Source organism: Ptychodera flava (assembly GCF_041260155.1).
Source record: "Ptychodera flava strain L36383 chromosome 23 unlocalized genomic scaffold, AS_Pfla_20210202 Scaffold_23__1_contigs__length_28996876_pilon, whole genome shotgun sequence".
NCBI classification, from domain to species: Eukaryota; Metazoa; Hemichordata; class Enteropneusta; family Ptychoderidae; genus Ptychodera; species Ptychodera flava.
In genome coordinates, this window is record NW_027248277.1 from 11,484,630 (window position 1) to 11,502,867 (window position 18,238).

General features: G+C 39.4%; 1 protein-coding gene and 1 long non-coding RNA gene across 2 annotated transcripts in view; both read right to left on the reverse strand.

Annotated features, from left to right (window-relative positions):
* Positions 1-10,795: 10,795 nt before the first annotated feature.
* Positions 10,796-12,498, reverse strand: LOC139124234 (uncharacterized). Its single transcript, XR_011549899.1, has 3 exons — positions 12,329-12,498; positions 11,944-12,055; positions 10,796-11,265 (listed from the first exon to the last, which is right to left on the reverse strand). It is a non-coding gene; the product is annotated as an uncharacterized lncRNA (long non-coding RNA).
* A 1,522-nt stretch (positions 12,499-14,020) lies between these two features.
* LOC139124235 (uncharacterized) overlaps positions 14,021-18,238 on the reverse strand; it is a 58,481-nt gene continuing 54,263 nt past the window's right edge. The window contains exons 2-5 of the mRNA XM_070690366.1: positions 16,406-16,503; positions 16,136-16,200; positions 15,046-15,450; positions 14,021-14,395 (exon numbers count right to left, since the gene is read on the reverse strand). Coding sequence (XP_070546467.1) covers positions 14,370-14,395; positions 15,046-15,450; positions 16,136-16,193 — 489 coding nt within the window. The 5' untranslated portion in view covers positions 16,194-16,200; positions 16,406-16,503 and the 3' untranslated portion in view covers positions 14,021-14,369. The remainder of the gene's footprint in view (positions 14,396-15,045; positions 15,451-16,135; positions 16,201-16,405; positions 16,504-18,238) is intronic.

The window sequence follows — 18,238 nt, forward strand, 5'->3', positions numbered from 1 at the left end:
CTAGTTACCTTAGCAAATGTCTTGTCTACCTAACTACTCAGCAGTTGCCAGACATGAGTTAAGGTAACCTATGTTCTTTCTGCCTAACTGCACACTTTGGACAGACAGCAGGTATGAGAAGAGTGTGCAGTTAGGCAGAAAGACATTGTTTCCGTAACTCGCGATCATGGCAAACTTTGAAGTTACGCAGAAAAGATATTGGCAACTGTAACTCACCTGTCCGTCTTGAGTGTGCAGAAAATACATTGTATATAATACCATAACTCACATGTCTGGCAACTGCTGTGTAGTTAGGGAGAAAAGACATTAATTTAAAAACATATGAGTTGTGGTAGCCAATATATTTTCTGCCTAACTACACACTCGAGTTCAGTCTGCAAATGCCCTTCTGCCTAACTATACAGCTGCTGACCCACGAACGAGTTAAAAGTAATGCATGTGCCTTTTTTGCCAACTACAAACGCTGTAGCCAGATAGCGAGTTACGGAGGCCAAAGTCATTTCACCTAACTTCGCAGCTTTCTTCAAACGGCTAGCTTTAATCAATTTTGTTTGTGTCGGTTGTCTTGGATTTTTACCGATACAAATTTGTTATCGCCTTACTTTCCTTCAATTTTTGCTGCCTAATTCTCTATCCTGGTCTTTTGAAGATTATATCATCGTTTAATCATTATGAGACTGTAGCTGTGTACTAAATGAACGTATAAACACCAAGCTTCATACGTATTACAAGTGAAAACAGCTCGTAAGTACCTTTCCCTATGACTCGAAAGTATTCACTCCCACTGGTATAGTGCTCCTTCGATGGGGAAACCTAGAGCTTGCTCTCACTCTATTATTACAGAAGCGTTCTAATGACATCTCCAAATACGTATTGTTTGATAGTAGGTGAGCAAGTTGTTTTTCTGCGCCGAAGGCCATTCACCTCAATATCAATAATTGCTTGGTAGAAGATGACATTTTAAGAGAGAGAGAGAGAGAGAGAGAGAGAGAGAGAGAGAGAGAGAGAGAGAGAGAGAGAGAGAGAGAGAGAGAGAGAGAGAGAGAGAGAGAGACTTTAACGGGCTGTGAATGGTTCATAGTAAGCCCAATGCCCTATGCATTCAGGTAAGGATAATAGATAGATCAGAAATATATCAATACAAAGCTTGACCGCTCTTGACCGCATCAATGGTATTTACACTATATCACATTTTGTCTTCCCCTATTCAAAAAGTGTACAATCTCCATGCAGTTCTGGCATGAGAAGTACAGGATTGAGCTGTTTACAATCTTTATTTGTCTGACCTTAATATAAAAAGGCAACAAACGGCAGACTTTTACAGGGAAAGAAGCCCTAATGTGCCTCAGGGACTGACATCCGTCACTCACAATGAGGCAATCTATACTCAGGTCCTACCGGATATTGCTAGTATGTCCACGGCGACGTTCACAGGAAGACAGGGTTGAACACAGTGGTCTGTTGGACAGTGCCATTCCTTTCAAGGAAAAGCTCAAGAAATATAAAGTATAGTTTTATTGCTAACATGGGGCAGTCATATGGGTGCAGAAATTTATTGCTTTCCAAACTTAACACTTGTAAACAGAAATTTAGCAGGGTTAATTACTCGTATAGGTTTGAGCGCTGGCTAAAGGTCAAATATCTGCAATACGTCGACCATGTACACACTGATGCAACCTAGGACAGAAAGACGACAGAGCGTTCCATCCGGAAAGTCATGCAGGGACTTTGTAGCAGGGCACATTTCAATAGATTCAACGACCGATATTCGTTCACACAGAGGGTTTTTAAAAGTATCATGAGATACACTGAAAGAAATCTGTGAGAGATTATATCTATGTCATAAAATACAGTGATATGAGCAAGTAGACAGGACGGCATATTTTATGATATGCGTATGATTATTTTAAATTTATATTGTTTGTACGACATATAGCAAAACCTCGGCTGCAACGAAAAAGGGGACATACGTTTATAACCAACAAAAATCATTAAAAGAGGAAATTAGAAATGTACTTTATCAGATGGAGCGATAAGTAGAGATAATTGAGAAAAGTGACAGGGAACGAGAGATATGGGCGGAGAGAAATAGGCAAAGGGGTCTCAGATTGCATAGGCACTTTCATAGAGGGCAGTGTGACAGACACTGACTGCAGGACTGGCGACTCCACAAAATAGCAGGTGGCGTTGTGGGGACAGACAGACAAAAGACAAACAGAAAGACATGCAACGAAAGAGAGGAAGACAGTCGATTAAACTGTTGAACAAGAATTGCTGAAACACTGACGCCTTTGTTGAAAAAGATTCGACAAGTCCCATAGTGAACAAATGAAAATTAAAGAGAACCCAGGCACACTTACCGTCCGCTACTATGGCGATCATCGACGGAAATGGCTATACTGTTACCTAGTGTATCACAGAAACAGAAGGTGCTAGCAGTGGCCGAGTACTGCCAGGCGAGTCCCTTAAGGAATGATTTTTAAAATGCGAATTATTATAGTTTTATTATCGTAGGGAGTGAACTTCTCAACTCGTGTTTTTCACAGTACCGCTCTGAGCTACAAACCTGGATGGAGTACAGAGTTCAATATATAACCAGGTAAATTGTTTGTCGGTTCACAAAACTTCGATATTTAGAGTAGTGGAAAATGCACTACACAGAATATGATAATTTGTATGTCCTTTTTTTCAAAATTTAACGCGAGTATTTCAACAACAGGGTGAGAGAGCGAATGCGAGGCAAATTCATACGGAAAACGGGCCAGATTTTCATTCTCGCGGCTGTTTGCGGGAGTCAGAGGAACAAGCTCAATCCCTTCCAAACACACCGTCAAAAACCGTACACTTTTAAATATACACAGTAAGATCAAAGTCACACTTTAGAGAGAGAGAGAGAGAGAGGAGAGAGAGAGAGAGAGAGAGAGAGAGAGAGAGAGAGATGAGTGAGAATTCAAGTAGGAAATTTTACATAACCTTTAGCGTGATTTTTCTAAGGTCAAACATTGCCAATGTGATACATCGGAAAATATTTTTATCCCTTCCCTGTATTCAATCATTTGTGGCGATGGAAAACGAGTAGATGACAACTAAATGACTGCAGTGTGACCTTAAAAATTTTGTAGTAGTGGCGCCAGAGTTCACTAGTAAGAGGTCATATATCAATTACCTTAACGTTTGAATTACGCTTTTTTATCGACAATTCATTCTTAACTCGCATCAAATCCTAACGTTTAGAAAAATCAACTTTTGTGTAAAAGCTCTTTTGCCTATAGACTCGTTCGAAACTCCACGGTGTCGACACAAAATATTTTTTTTTCATTTTGACTCTTAATCTCATAATTCACTTAATCTATTGTAAGTCCGCTATCTTGTGACAATACCGTTGTAATAATTATGAAATAAACGTGGTGAGTTTTTCGAGGGTACGCAGTACACTCATGGGGTATGATGACCACCACCGCATACCGCATATTATGTCTTTTGTGTATAATTTCTTAATCATGTCTCGAAGTTTAGTATATATATTATCGTCTCAGCCTTTTCCCAGCCTAGGCAGTCCTCGGGCAAAACTATGATGGCGCTCTAAGCACGGCTTACACAATTGTCACAGGGAATTAGCAAAACGAAGGCGTATGACTCTGTCACATAGAAAGACAGAGGTCAGGTAACGGTCAGCTCATTCATGCCAACATTCAATCTTTGTGTTTCCTTCGTTTTTTCGCTGTCCCTGACGACTGCAATATGTAAAACCTTCGATATGAAATGACTGGAGTAAGAATGGGTATAATTTGACACATTATACTGACGTGCTCAACCACTGCCAATGTCGCCTCACTACACAAGGTAAGTAACTGGGTTTATGAACCTTGTAAAACTTGGCTCACTTTGTTGTATGAAAATCATAATTCTTTCTAAGTGTATGTGCCAGCAAAAATCAGCCTTTACCGTGCCAACATAAGATAGAAAAGAGAGTTTGGCAACTGTTGCAGTGGTGTAAAGTTTTCTGAGAGCACCGTCGCATGGAATGTGAGAGCAATCGCCTGACACTTGATGACGTGCTATCAATGCTCTGCATGAAAAGTTATGCTACCGACCAGAATAGAACTACCAGCGAAATTGTAATCGAGTCTGGCGATCACAAGACATCACTTTTTCTCAATTCCAAGTATGATAACTTGCTATTTTATGTGCCCTGCTCTTTCTGTCTCTGTCGCTGTCACTTTGTCACTATCTGTCTCTCTGTTTGTCTCTGTCTCTCTCTCCAATTTGGTTTATGATATAAAAATGTCTAAAATATTCTATGAAGTGCAGCAGTTATTTAGCTTACATATCATCTTCAAGATTTCATGTTTTATGCGATTTCTCACGTTTGTTGTTTAATATTGCCATGACAACACGGTCGACATTTCTAGCTTTCGGAAATATCGGGTAATTTTTTAAACATCCAGCTCTCCTTGTCTATAACTCTCCAGTAATTGACGTGCTGTAGCCAAACCGTATTCTGAGTGAGTTCAATCTGGTCTCATTCTATACGAAATTCCCAGTGCCGTTTCGTGAAAATATGATTTAATAGCGTACCAACTTTAGGGTATAAGGAAAAGGCCATATACACCACAGGAAGATTATCCTGACACAACTACACGCTAACTTTAGAAATTCGACGAAGAGCGCCACCTATTGTTAAAGAAGATCGTCTGTCATGTATCGCCTTCTCGTCACAATAATTAATGTTCATTTAAACACTCGCGACTTTTTCAATTTTGTCTTCAATTTCTGACATGTTTTTAACTCACGTGAGCATTATTTCAGGATGATTGACTTTTTTGATGGCTGTCAAGTATATTATCTGTCTTTACATCGGTCTACATGTCCAATATGTCAGCTGCCATCTTAGGCATGTGATTGTAAGGAAAGCATTGTACTTTCGATAAGATCGATGCCTCTGGGATGGCAAACACTAGCTTGGCAACGGGACTGTAAGAAAACGTCCGGTGTACTCATCATGTGCTTGCCATTAAGAAATACCTTCTCCCTTGTATTCACCACACGTCAACTTCAGAATCAACGAAATCTGCGTTACGGCACGTTACCAATCGGTATCTGTCCATCTGATGAAAGGCGATATACCGTAATTCACCTCCCTTTGTAATTGAAGTCATTGAAAGGAAATAGGAGACTGCTAGTTCAACGTGTATGGGAAGGGAGCAAGCTTTCTGGACGGCAAAGTCCGGATAGGTAACAACACAGAAACAAAGCATGCTCACAGTTTGGTTGTTTGAAGTGCTCAAATGTATTGACTTGACGTCAACTTCAAAATCTGATAAACAGCGTCTCAGCACGTTACCCTTCAGCGGCTGCCAACTTTCATTGTGTAAATTTTAAAATTTATCGAATAGCGGGGATTATATCATCACTCACTCAACAAGTGTTTGATGCATTTGGAAAACAAAAGAACAAATGACATACAGAATCGATGCCAGGTATGCACACATTGTCGCGTATATTATTTTCAACAATTTAAATCAGACTAACAGTAATCTTACCCGGGGCTCCAAAAGCATTGATTCAACGAGACAGTGAACTAGATTTCCCGTAAAATGAGGTCTCCACTAACATGACCAGAGGTAATTGACCTCACAACACATGCCCTCTTTGCCAAGTAACTCAACTCCTTTTTATTCAACAAATAGGAAGAACAGTCGTTACAGCCTTAATATTAGCACGAAAAAACTCTAAAACCACAACCCTACCACAAAATAGTATTCTAAAAGTTGTTCCTTCGTTATTTCTCTGTGCTGTGGACGCTTCCTTGGTGTAACAGCACGTTTTCGATAGGTAGAGGCCTATTTACGTGTGAAGCACAAACGTACACTCACAAGGGCCCGGGGATCGAAGATCATTTTTGGCGTGGGTTTCTTTCCGATAGAAACAAACACATCGCCGAACAAGCTTCAGTTATAAACCACTAAACCCAATAAATGTTGCATAACGATGGTTTTACGAGAGAGAGAGAGAGAGAGAGAGAGAGAGAGAGAGAGAGAGAGAGAGAGAGAGAGAGAGAGAGAGAGAGAGGGGTTAGCAGATATAGGGAGAAAAGACGCACAGAGGGGCCATCGTCTTCAGACTTAGAGGGAATGAACAAGACGACATGGAAATAACTTTAGAAATACCTCTTTGGCGGATTTGCGAATCAGAAGGCTTAGAGGCTGGAATTGAAAAATTATGTAACGTTCTCTGAATACATTCTAAACAGAAATTGCCTGTTAGGAATACTCTAAACAGATTTAAAAGGCTTTCACTCGCCTCCCGTGTTTTTTCAGCAATGTGATATCTTTGTAGGCGACTGAGAAAATATCACAGAAGCAGTCTATTTGCTAACCTTGTTTAGTTTCGGTAATTTCATCCAAAAGAAATTTTAAAGAATGTCCTCCAGTTTTTCTCTGGTTTCCGGACATTGGCGCAACAAATATTTATTTAACCCTGGTCACATTCACTGACACGTTCTCGTTACTTTGTACGCGCTGCTTTTAAATGGGTCATAGAAAATCGCCTTGTCGCAGAAAATAATGTGAAGGCAACCTAACATTCCCTGGTTTATTCATTGCACTGGAGTCACGCCGCGGTCACTGTGCTTTGCGATTTCGTTGCAAATTTCAAGCCACGTCTCTCAGAAAAAAGAACGCATTGATTTGCTTTGTTGTTTGAATTAATCTATAAAAAAGATTGTACTCTAAGTATTTTCACCCTTGGTTAGATTGTGTTCGTTTTTCTCAGTCCTCCAACATACAGCCTATATTAATTGCCATGAGCAGCGATGCGCTACTTTGTCAGAATAGTTTAGTTAGTATTGAATTTTATGCGACAAGAAGGTCTATGTGTGAGCTAAGTCCGTCTACAGTGAGGAAGGGTGTAAGTATACTGCAAAAAGCCGACTGTCAAAAAGGCTGAACGTTACTTTACGTTTAAGAAATCTGTCTGCTGTGTACTTCTTTCCCTCGATCTCGGCGTGCCTCTGTGCCTCTCATTTCTCCTGATTGACAGTATTGCCTACACTTTATTAGGCGACTGATGCCTAGGTTGTGGGTTCGAACCCGATTAAAAACTAGCCGTATTTATTCCTTGTATATGAATTTAACGATAGGTGAAAAAAGAGAAGTCGTACAAATAACTTCAACTTTCGATGTTTCGAGGTCTAATTTCAAAGTTTGCCACTTTTCAGGCGTGCTGATCACGTGATTTTGTCCGATAACTGTGGTCATTAATATGCAATAAAAAACGCCGACTAAAATGGTGGCGCATACCTCAGTCCATACCTGACGTTATTTGATCAACAGCACAGCCAACGATAGAAATGAGGCAATGGACCAGACTACTAATCGAGGTGGAGAACGTTGAAAATTGTACTTCGCCTTTGATGTGTCCTTCTTTAGCTTGACAACGCAGTGTCCGTAACTGGTTGGCTCTCGCAAAGATTACGACGGTTTTACTTGGGATATTGGGAATTCAAAAGCGTCTCTGGAGCAAAGACGCGGTCCTGCCAAAGGCAGATTACTCCCTAGGGACCTTATCTGATTATGTTTATATTTTTGAAAATATTTTCAAAGCAAAACAAGACAAAGTAATAAAAAACAGCCCAACAAATAAATGAATTGACAAATAAAGAAACAAATAGGCCTCAAGCTAAAAACTCTTATAACCGCCTTTGTTGATGTCAGAAATACCGTATCGGTTGCCCCCTAGTCTTATTTCAAGGTGCTTAAGTGTGTGCAGTATTTAATGACAGCATTATCCCAAACTCGAACAGATTCTGTGTGCCATTCTGCTCTGAGTTGAGAGGTCATGGCACATGCTTTCCTGTTAACAACTGTTTAAGAAGCCACAGTAGAATCTCTCTCTCTCTCTCTCTCTCTCTCTCTCTCTCTCTCTCTCTCTCTCTCTCTCTCTCTCTCTGAACATGCTCAGCTATTCACAACTGTTCAAAGAAACCACATTAAAATCTCTCTCTCTGTCTCTGTCTCTGTCTCTCTCTGTCTCTGTCTCTGTCTCTCTCTGTCTCTCTGTCTCTCTCTGTCTCTCTCTGTCTCTCTGTCTCTCTCTCTCTCTCTCTCTCTCCCTCTCTCTCTCTCTCTCTCTCTCTCTGCAATGCATTTAAATGTAGAAATATGCAATATCCTAATCAATATTGTCTGCTGATTTCTGGTTAAGATTATCCGAAGGGCATCATCGTGAGAGTCTTTCAGGGGTGGAGGAAACGTTGCCAGAAACAAGGAGATAGATATCCATCGTGTTTTTTTTGCTCCGGACGCAGTCGAATTGCATGTACGCACGCTACTGGCATCGAATGATGTCCAGTGATCAGCAAATGCTGAGTTCACCTAATTTACTCAAGGCAGCTGCACCTACTGAATGTGTTTGATCATGCCTGTCGCATCGTTGTAAATCACAGTCCATGCTTTATAAACGACAGTAATTATTCAGTACGTGTTGGAATATCATGACATGTACAGGGTATTTTTACTGCATGTATGTTTTTTATTTTGTTGTCTCACAGCACAAATTCCTAAACTGACATGCTTGACTGTCCGTTGTCTCTCTGTCCCTCCAAATTGTTTGATCTTCCTCCCTTGTCAAGACTGGAAAATACGCGAACAAAACCGTGTTTATGTAATTTTCATTTACTGTAAGCACATTTATTAGTCATCTGCCTCCACATTTCTGAAAAGCTAATTTTTGAAACCTATTAGATAAAGGAGGGCCTTAAAATGTAGAAGGCGCGTCACCTCGGGGAAATATATTCGTACTCTCAAATCTTTGCAATACTTGTTTGGCCAACCACCGGGAATCATGTTGAAGCTCATGGAGTAAATAAAATTTTCACCAGCTTAATCTTTTGCAAAAATCGAAAAAAATAAAATTATTTTTTCCAAAGAGATAACACACTGGCGCTCACTTTGAATTTTAAGTGACGATAGATATTGAGTAATTTGCTTCTCTAGTACCAAATGATGCACTTTGACCCGCGTTTTTATTCCTCAATTTCAAAGGAAATACCTGAAAGTTTTCTTAAGGAAAGTAACCCTTTCAATTTCAAAACTAGTGCCGCCTTGGACGAGCGCCCTCGTTTAATGGCAGAAGTCAAATAATAGTTGTCTTTCTTATTCAGTTCTGTCTTAAATTGTCCAAAAAGAGTCATTATGATCAAATATGATACAGAGGTTTCGTTGAAAATGTAATTTGTTGAAATATGATGCTAACATATTCTTTCTTGAACACGTGACTTTGATTATGTGAGGGCAAACGAGTGTAGGACACAAGGCCGATCTAGGACAGATTTGGATAGACAGTGTTAATGTAAGAATCGTCACACTACCATCTGTATCGGGTCTATGGTGTGTCTTTAAGTAAGCATGGCCATCGTCCTGTCGTTCAACTCAGGCTTTTGGATCTGAATCGTTATTTCCCATAATTCTGTGCACCTGCATGGTATCTGCTGTATATGCTATCGAAAAATTGCCCAGCAGAGGAAGCGTGTTTTCAACGAAGTGTCATTTTGCTAGCCACGTCTAAGTTGCTGTAGGATTTGCTTTGATGGGATAAAGACACACAATTAAATTTATATCAAAACTTTTCACAGGCCTCTCATTCTATGGTATATTAGCATATTAGGAGAAGTGTTATTCTAAGAATTACACCCGACTGTCAGTACTCCGTGTTTGTTCGACGATCAAAGGAACAGATGTGTCAAACGTCGTAAAAAATTGCACCGATGGAGGGTGCCTCACTTTAAGCGGATACAAGAAATTTGATATGCCATACTTGAATGTCTCTTTTTCGTTGAATTCTTTTCGCTAAATTCGTCTTACATGAAGCTTTTCAAATTTCTTTCACACCAAATACCTTTGTCTCGTTTGGCAAATATTTCACACTGTTACCCTCAACACATTCATGCCAACAAAGAGTACCCTGTAAAACTCAGGTACAGAAGAAACTCTGACAACGTTTGACATATGCTAATTCATCTGAAATATTAAATCAACGATGCCATCTTTAATTAATATTAAAAACTATTTTCCATGACGGTGGGTGGCATTTGCAGGATTTCAGCCATTTACCCTGAATGCTTTCAAAGCATGTTTTTTACTGATAAAGTCAAGTGCATTCATCAACCTCAGCAATACTATCCATTTATTGTGAGACAAGTATTAATTTGATCAACATTGAGTCATGTAAACCGTGCAAAAAAAATCCATCTAATCTTAGTAAAAGTACTTTGTCCGACGAACGAACGGTGCGACGAGTTACACAGCCTTCTATTAGTGAACCTAGATTATTACGAACGTATTCTCCAAATTTATTTCGTTGTTTCGATGATCAACCGAAGGAATCTATTGAAGACCAATGTTATATTTTCAAAGTTCGGAATGTCAGTCAAAGAACTGATTTCCCCTACATTAACTCATGGTGTTATGTAGATAGTCATAAACCTTCAAAATCAAACATGACGCCGGGATTCTTGTAATGATTCGAATAATTCATTACGCTCAAATCGTGAGAGACCTCATACTAAATATAGTTTTCTTAATGCTGATGGAAATGTATTATTTGACCTCAAGCAATACTAATATACAATAAATGTAAAAGAGAGAGAGAGAGAGAGAGAGAGAGAGAGAGAGAGAGAGAGAGAGAGAGAGAGAGAGGGCAGTTAGGCAGGCAGACAGAGGGATATGGGTCTGTCGGTCTTTGGTCCAATCAGTAACGAAGGGCATGTGCAATAAGTTGAATGACACAATTTGCATTTTATTTTTAAAAGAGTTAGCAAACTCAGATATTTTATTATATGCTTCCCAGATATTCTCGCCCATGAATTGAAATGAAATCTTCATATTCGATTTTGGAATAAATCATCAACAAATGCACTCTGTTTAAAATAAACACCGCAACTTTGCATATTCTTTTTGAATGTGAAATATACAACACGTCAATATAAAAGTCACGAAGCCTTTCTACATCGAGATCGGTTCGGGTGTCACTTTTGAATAGCCCCTTGAAATCTACAAAATGTTGCCTAAAGATAAAACTGTATGTGCAAAACTCTGGTACGGAGTCTTTCGAAAATAAAGTTTTCTACCATGCGCGGGGTACACACACGAGGGAATCTTTATTCACGTCATCCATAGCACCGTCATTGTAAACACACAGGTTGCCACGCTACAAGGCGCACGTAGCGAAGGGGCGCTAGCCATAACCACTTAGAATTCCATGGACCTGAAAATAAACATGATTGCTGACAAATTTAGCAGGAAATACAGTGACATGTGTATATTAATGACAATAATTTCTTTCTACCAGCTGTTCTTTAACATGATTTCACTGAGCCGAGAGGATTGAGTAGTAAACTGTAAATTTATCTTCAAGCTGATTGAAACTCCACTCAAAATCCTCACATGTAGTGTTTCAATATTAAACTACTGCAGGCAGAATTCTCGGTCGTAGAAACGTTTGCGTCACCCACAGGCGTTCTTCAAGGTATTTCCCGTACACTGTCCTTGTATGAGTTAATTTTTGTGTAAATGTTGTACCCTGATCGTTAGGGTTGGCGTTCTATGACTGATCCATTTATCACTTGAGTGTCACTATTGATCACCCAATCCAATTTAGCACACAAAACTGACAGATCATCATTGAGAAACTGACAATTTTCTTTTTGCTTTCCAGGATTTGTTGAATCAATCACTCAACTGGAATACAAAACGAGAAGAAAGACATGTTTTGGAAGTTTAAATTACTCTCTTTTTAGCTTTCTTTGTTCTCTATTTAGTAAATAGTTACTGCTTTGATAAATATATATATATATATATATATATATATATATATATATATATATATATATATAATATATATGAATAGATATAAGGCAAACATTCTTAAAAGCCGTGTACTTACATGCTGTAAAGGATTGCATTTCCAATTCACTAAAACTGAAAGTATACTGTCAGGAACATCAGCGTCAGCATAGCAAAGAGATCCAGTGTTGGAATTCCAGCACTTGAGTCATCTGAGCAAAAAACAATAAAATATAACAAAACTTAGGAAAACAAACAAAGCGATAAACTGGATTTGAAATAGATTTAAACCAAAGCGTGGAAATATTATTACAGTATACTAGTGAACAAATGGTACGATTGTCGGTATCAATGAGACAAAGACAGTAATTGTTGAGTATGTTAGAGAGTCATGTTTTTGAACAATTTTGTGTACCCGGGCATGTGTTTGTACTGTTGTGTTTCTGTTTTTGCTTGTAATCAGCTGATCTGTATTGATCACCTACCAGTACACGTAGGCACAGCGTGGTTCCATTTCCCATCGTCACATGTTAAAGTACCCTCACCACTCAAAGTAAAGCCACTGTCACAAGTGTACGTTACAGTTGAGCTGTGAGTGTAATCTGTGCCACTTTTCTGACCATTAGTCGGTGCTGGTCCGGGATCACTACAGTCAGCTGGGAATCGACTAGCGTAGAAAAGAGATCCCCATTGTAATTATATAAATGAATGGAAATCGGTGTATGTTATGGGGATGAAGACAAGAAAGCGAAGAGATTACGTTTGATTAACAGAACAGACTATGCCTTTGAACCGTCAAACCATTCTATTTCAAAATCAAATATAAAATTGGGGATCACGACGAAAATTTTGGTACAAGAGAAACGAATTAGGTAAGTCAAACTTTCGATATTAGAAATTCTAAATGGCCGCCATCGATTATTAACTCTTGTAGTGAAAATTAAATTTTCGAATTCTACTCTGCAATATTCACAATGGAGCGAATGCGAACATCTGTCTCGAAGCCAATTTTAAATAAAATGCGTTTTTTGTTTCTCTGAAAATGGTACGCTGTAGGTTTTAAGTTCAAACCCGATCGAACTATCTTGAATATTCTGAAAAAAAATACATTTGCCGAGGAAATATCCTCGAGATAACAGTCTGGCACGCATAGCGAAGAATTCATTCATTTCCCCCCTTTTAATACACATGGCAACGTATATGTATTATTATGTCTGATCATTGTTAAAGTGACACTCCCACTTGGTAACATTTTTAAAACACATTTTTAATGCCAACGGTCGATATTTGACGTGGCGACTGCGCGCGGATAGCGAGATATCGATAAAAATATGTCATTTCCCGAGCGTACTTTTCACATCCCGAAGTTTTACGATCGTTTCTGATTATGACCCGAAATCCCCCGAAGGTTTGTTGTTGTGCTGATTGACGATATCCTAGGGAGTCCATAATAAGTTTGAACGACGCAATTAATTTACCTCCCACTGCGAAGACTTTATATACAGCATTATGCCTTTACCTCAGGTAAGTTTTTTTAAAACTCCTCCTTAGTTTTTGTCGTTTTCATTATTCTCAATCAGTTGTATTATATTTTTAACCAATACCACATAAATATCAGTTTTTACGTGTTAAATATTAGCCGCCTCTGATGACTACATTTTGTAGTCTGCCACACGTTACGAGTGGTTCGCCGCGTGGTATGTGTCTATGCATACGAAGCGGCGGCCGCTATGTATCGATCGCACGTAACTGTGCTATTCACCTATGCGAATTCTGGTGAAATCAGCAAAACTTGTTTTTCGTTTTTCGCCAAGTCAGTAAGACTGAACTTTCTCCCACTGGGCATGACTGATCAACGACGCGAGTGGTACTGTGGCGTACAAGCAGCGTCAGCGTAGACTCGTACTCCATAGCTAAGTTGACAATGGCCCCAGTGCCGAACGATGTTCAGAAGCTGAAATTAGGTGGGCCACCTGAATTCAAACTTTTACTTTTTTGAAGACATTTTTTTATCGATATCTCGCGATACGCGCGCGGTCGCCACCTCAAATATCGACTGTTGGCATTAAAATGTGTTTTAAAATGTTACCAAGTGGGAGTGCCTCTTTAAGATTTTCGTAAAACGCCAGTGCGACGAAGTGTGCCTCCTACCTGTGCAACTTGGTTTTTCACCAGCCTTGTCTTCGCCTGCTCCAAATACAATGCATTTTTCGTTGTTACCTTTGTACTCATCGTTAGCCGTAATTAAAGCACACAGTTTGGTGTATTTTGCACAGTTTGCTTTGTCCAACGTAAGGGTCGCTGTAAGCCCAGTCCAGCTGCCAGACGTCCCAATAGCCTTGTCTTTGGGTGCATCGTCCCCACCTGCAGTTTGCTCTGTCGATTTTGTGCTGCCGTCATCGTTGCTGAAGTACACCTTGACGCTAGCGACCGTCGCCCCGGTGTCGATGACCGTGTAGGCTACATCAAACGTGGATGCAGTGGCACTGTCAAGTTCATAGCCGCTCGATGCGGGGTCTGGTGTTTTCAGTGTGAATGTGCGGCAGCTACATCTACATCAAGAACACAGAAAACGCGAATTTCGTTTTTTTTTTTTTCAATTTGTAACTACCTATTCAAAGAGAATTTTCTAAATTAAGTACCAACTAATACACAAGGCGCACGTATTTTCACGACTGAGCTAATTTTCTTCATGTTTAGACGAGTACTTTGCAGAGGACTGTATCACCCATTTTACGAACTTACATGTTCATTGATTGTGAGTATGAAGCATAAGGTTTCGTCTACTGGAAAGTAGAGTAAAAAAACCGCTACATAAAGAATATATTCTTTGCCAATACGAACGTGTATTTATCGGCACATTAACTCGTATCAAAAACAAACGACTGGAAGTATCAAAATGATATTCCGTCAATAACGATGATACGTAACATATTCAAGTGTGAAAGTTGAAGGTGAGCAACTCAAGCGTAAATAATTGTTTGCAGAAAAATTAAAAAAAATGTAAGAAACTCGGAAAGATGCAAAAATGGTGTTAAACACAACTGCGACCAGTCAATTTTCGACGGGCGTTATTTTTACATCGCTATGATTTTGGCATTTTTAAGTCATGACATCGAGGTAAGCATAAAGTTTTCCATTTGAATAATGGTTACATTGTCTGAAACTATATTCATCAAATCAGGGAGAATAGTTGACTCACCTGCGCACACTGCTGTACCAGCTTCAGCAGCATTTGTACCATAATCGTTGCATTTTTTGTTGTCGTCCAGATTTTGGTCTGTTCCTGATATCTCGATATTGACGCAGAGTTTCGTGTAATCCACACAATTCGCAGCATCCAATGTTATTTTCGCAACCAGATCTGAGTAAGTACCGTCTGCAGTTACTTCGGTACCACCTGGTGCGTTAGCTCCTGTTGCAGTTACTTCTGGGGTTGTCTTCTTGGTTCCGGCTGCATCACTGAAGTACACTTTGACAGCCGTCGGAGAGGCAGCTTCCGTCACGGTGTACGCTAAGTCGAATGTGATGGTGGTTTCAGTGTACACGACATACTTGCCAGTAGCCGGGGCCGGAGTCTTCACTGTGAGTGCGCCTGCTACAATGTCTGTAGTACAATAAGAGTTAGATAGGTGTAATTTTCAACAAAGTCGCCATTTATATCAAAATATGGTGTATTTAGGGACTTTAAGTCAGTTGTCGTTCTTTATTGCTACGATCAGAGAGGCAAGTTGCAAATACAGGAAAGACATCGGAGCTGTTAGTCTGATACGACATATTGAACTCTTTGGATGTTCTATAAAGTTTATATATGCTATGAAGATGATCATTTTCATCGTGTTTATAACAAACAATCAAGTGTTAGAATTTCAGCGTATTAATAATATCATCTGTGATCGAATAAGATACTTTCTTTGGACAATCAGATGGTTTGATCCTTACAACGTCTTTGATAACTACAAAAATGCACTGCGAAGGAGTGTGGTCAAATCACAGAGTAGGCTGAATTCGTTTACAATGAAGCGCCTATTTTTCCTGATGCCGTAACGGGTACACTTTGTCAAATGTGTCGCCTCTTTACGTGAATTTTACAGTCACTTGACAATAAACAGGTTGAAGATAACAGTTCTGAAGCTAAGGTAAATGTTCAAACCTTTCTGCTTTGGATCATGAAAAATAGTGGGTGACTGAGCAATGTTTGCATCGGAGAATCAATGGGAAATTACCCCTATCGAAGCAGCCACACCCCACGGAAGCCTAGATCAAGTGGATGATATACGATTGGCATTTACCTTGGGCTTTGCATATGTACAGGCATCCAAGGAGGACGGAGAAAACGAACAGTCTCATCTTACCCCTATGACAAAATTAACAAAAAAGACGAAACAATAAAGACAATTAACAATGTGATTTTTTCAGATCAGAACATTATTGACACATAAGCATAAGCGGCGTGGAAAATGATAAAGCAGCTTATAGTTTTTTTATGAGAAACCAATAACACGGAATAAAATTACACTCCTCTCCATAGTTCAATGATGAAATATATCGTAAAAACATACCTTCTTAACAAGAACAATCTTCAAATGGGAAGGTACCTGGCTGGATTCAGCTTCTTTCTTCACTCTTGTTCAAACCCACGGCCTGTGGTTCAGCAGAGCTGCGGAAAGCGTTTTTAAATCCTTAATATCTGGGTGGGTCATTATTTAAAATGACTGCTCGCCTGTTATTGGTTGCTAGTTGAGGTACAAGTGTAATTTACTAAAATGCAATTTCTGATTGGAGAGTGTCATGCTTATAATTTACATGCGTTGGCATGAAGTGGCCATTGGCCAGTAATCAGTATGTGACGTCAGCTATTACTAGATGATACGCCCAAACGTCAGGTAAGTGAGAACGCAATGAACAATAAATCAACTCTGTTCAATAACGACTTCATTGCAACATTTGTCAAGACTCGTCTGCTGTCCTGAAATAGGCATTCTCCTATTAAACTTTAAAACGTCTTGAAACGTCTGATGGATTGTGACTCTTTTATGTTTTTCCTCAAAAGCAAACATAAAATCAAAACAAAAAAAAAGGAAAATACAAAAAAGCTCAATAACTTGCCTTGAGTAATCTATTTTGTTTATGACACCAGGCATACAAAGGAACATGAAGGTTTCATGTAGGAGACAACATGATTTCAAAACAGAATAATAGAAACACACACGAAATAAAAAAGCGCATCAAAATAAAATAATAAGACAAATCCAAGCGATGCACATAACACCCAACTTATGAACTGACAGTGAATTTTCTCTAGCTGTTATTCAGCATGATAATATACTATTCATTTCGACTGACGCGTTGATTCCGGGCACCCGGGGAAACATTTTAATTTAATGGGTCATCTGGTTTTTCTCGACACACGCTTTTTCTGATCGATGAGCTATTTAATGCAAACATATAGTCTTATTGCCTTAAAAAGAAGAGAGAGAGAGAGAGAGAGAGAGAGAGAGAGAGAGAGAGAGAGAGAGAGAGAGAGAGGGGAGAGAGAGGGGGGGACAAAAGTGCGGTCACGGTGTATCGGCCCCTACTGGGCGAAAAAAGAAACTTCCCTCTTCTAAGTCGTTGAAAGCATCGAAAGTAAAGACACAGACGAGGAGAAAAACGTGTAGAGACGAGAAAGAATAGCGCGGTCTCGGTTTATACGTTCGGAATTGTTTTGAGACTAGGCACAAAGACAGATACAAACTCCTGACGCTATAAATCCTCTGAAACGTATTTAGTCTGGCTAAGCTGCGACTCGGATTTGAGATGGAAAGCATCTTCTCCTGTGGGTTTGGTGTTTCTGGCATTATTACGTGAAATCTTGTTCACTAAAGTGCTCACGCGACTGTTAGTCTTATTGGTAACGCTAGCATCGAATTGTCATAATGCGTATTATCCAACACAGACGATACCAGGATGAAAACATGGTAATTGAAACGAATGAAAATCGTAATACATTGTAATTAATTGGATCTGTCAGGAATGTTGACATTTGGTTGAATTGCAAGTAATCGTACCCTGAAACAGCTTATGGCATTGGAATTGATTTGCAGTCCGTCATGTAAACATTGTTGTTGTTCTCAGCTGTATACAAGCCTTCCCTTTCTGGTATGTGTGAAGTTTAAACTGGAAAAAAACAAATATGTTTGAGTCTTGGGTCATGAAATGAAGTGGTATTTTCATGACCCTAGTTGATATTTATATTTTACATGTTGGAAAAATGAATAGAGTGATAGATTCGTCTTCAACCACTCTATGAGCTTTGTATGCAAACTAAAACAGTTTAACTTAGTATGACCACGTGCACATTGCACAGCAATTGCTTCCGCACAATACTCTCCATTCACTTGCACGGAATTGAT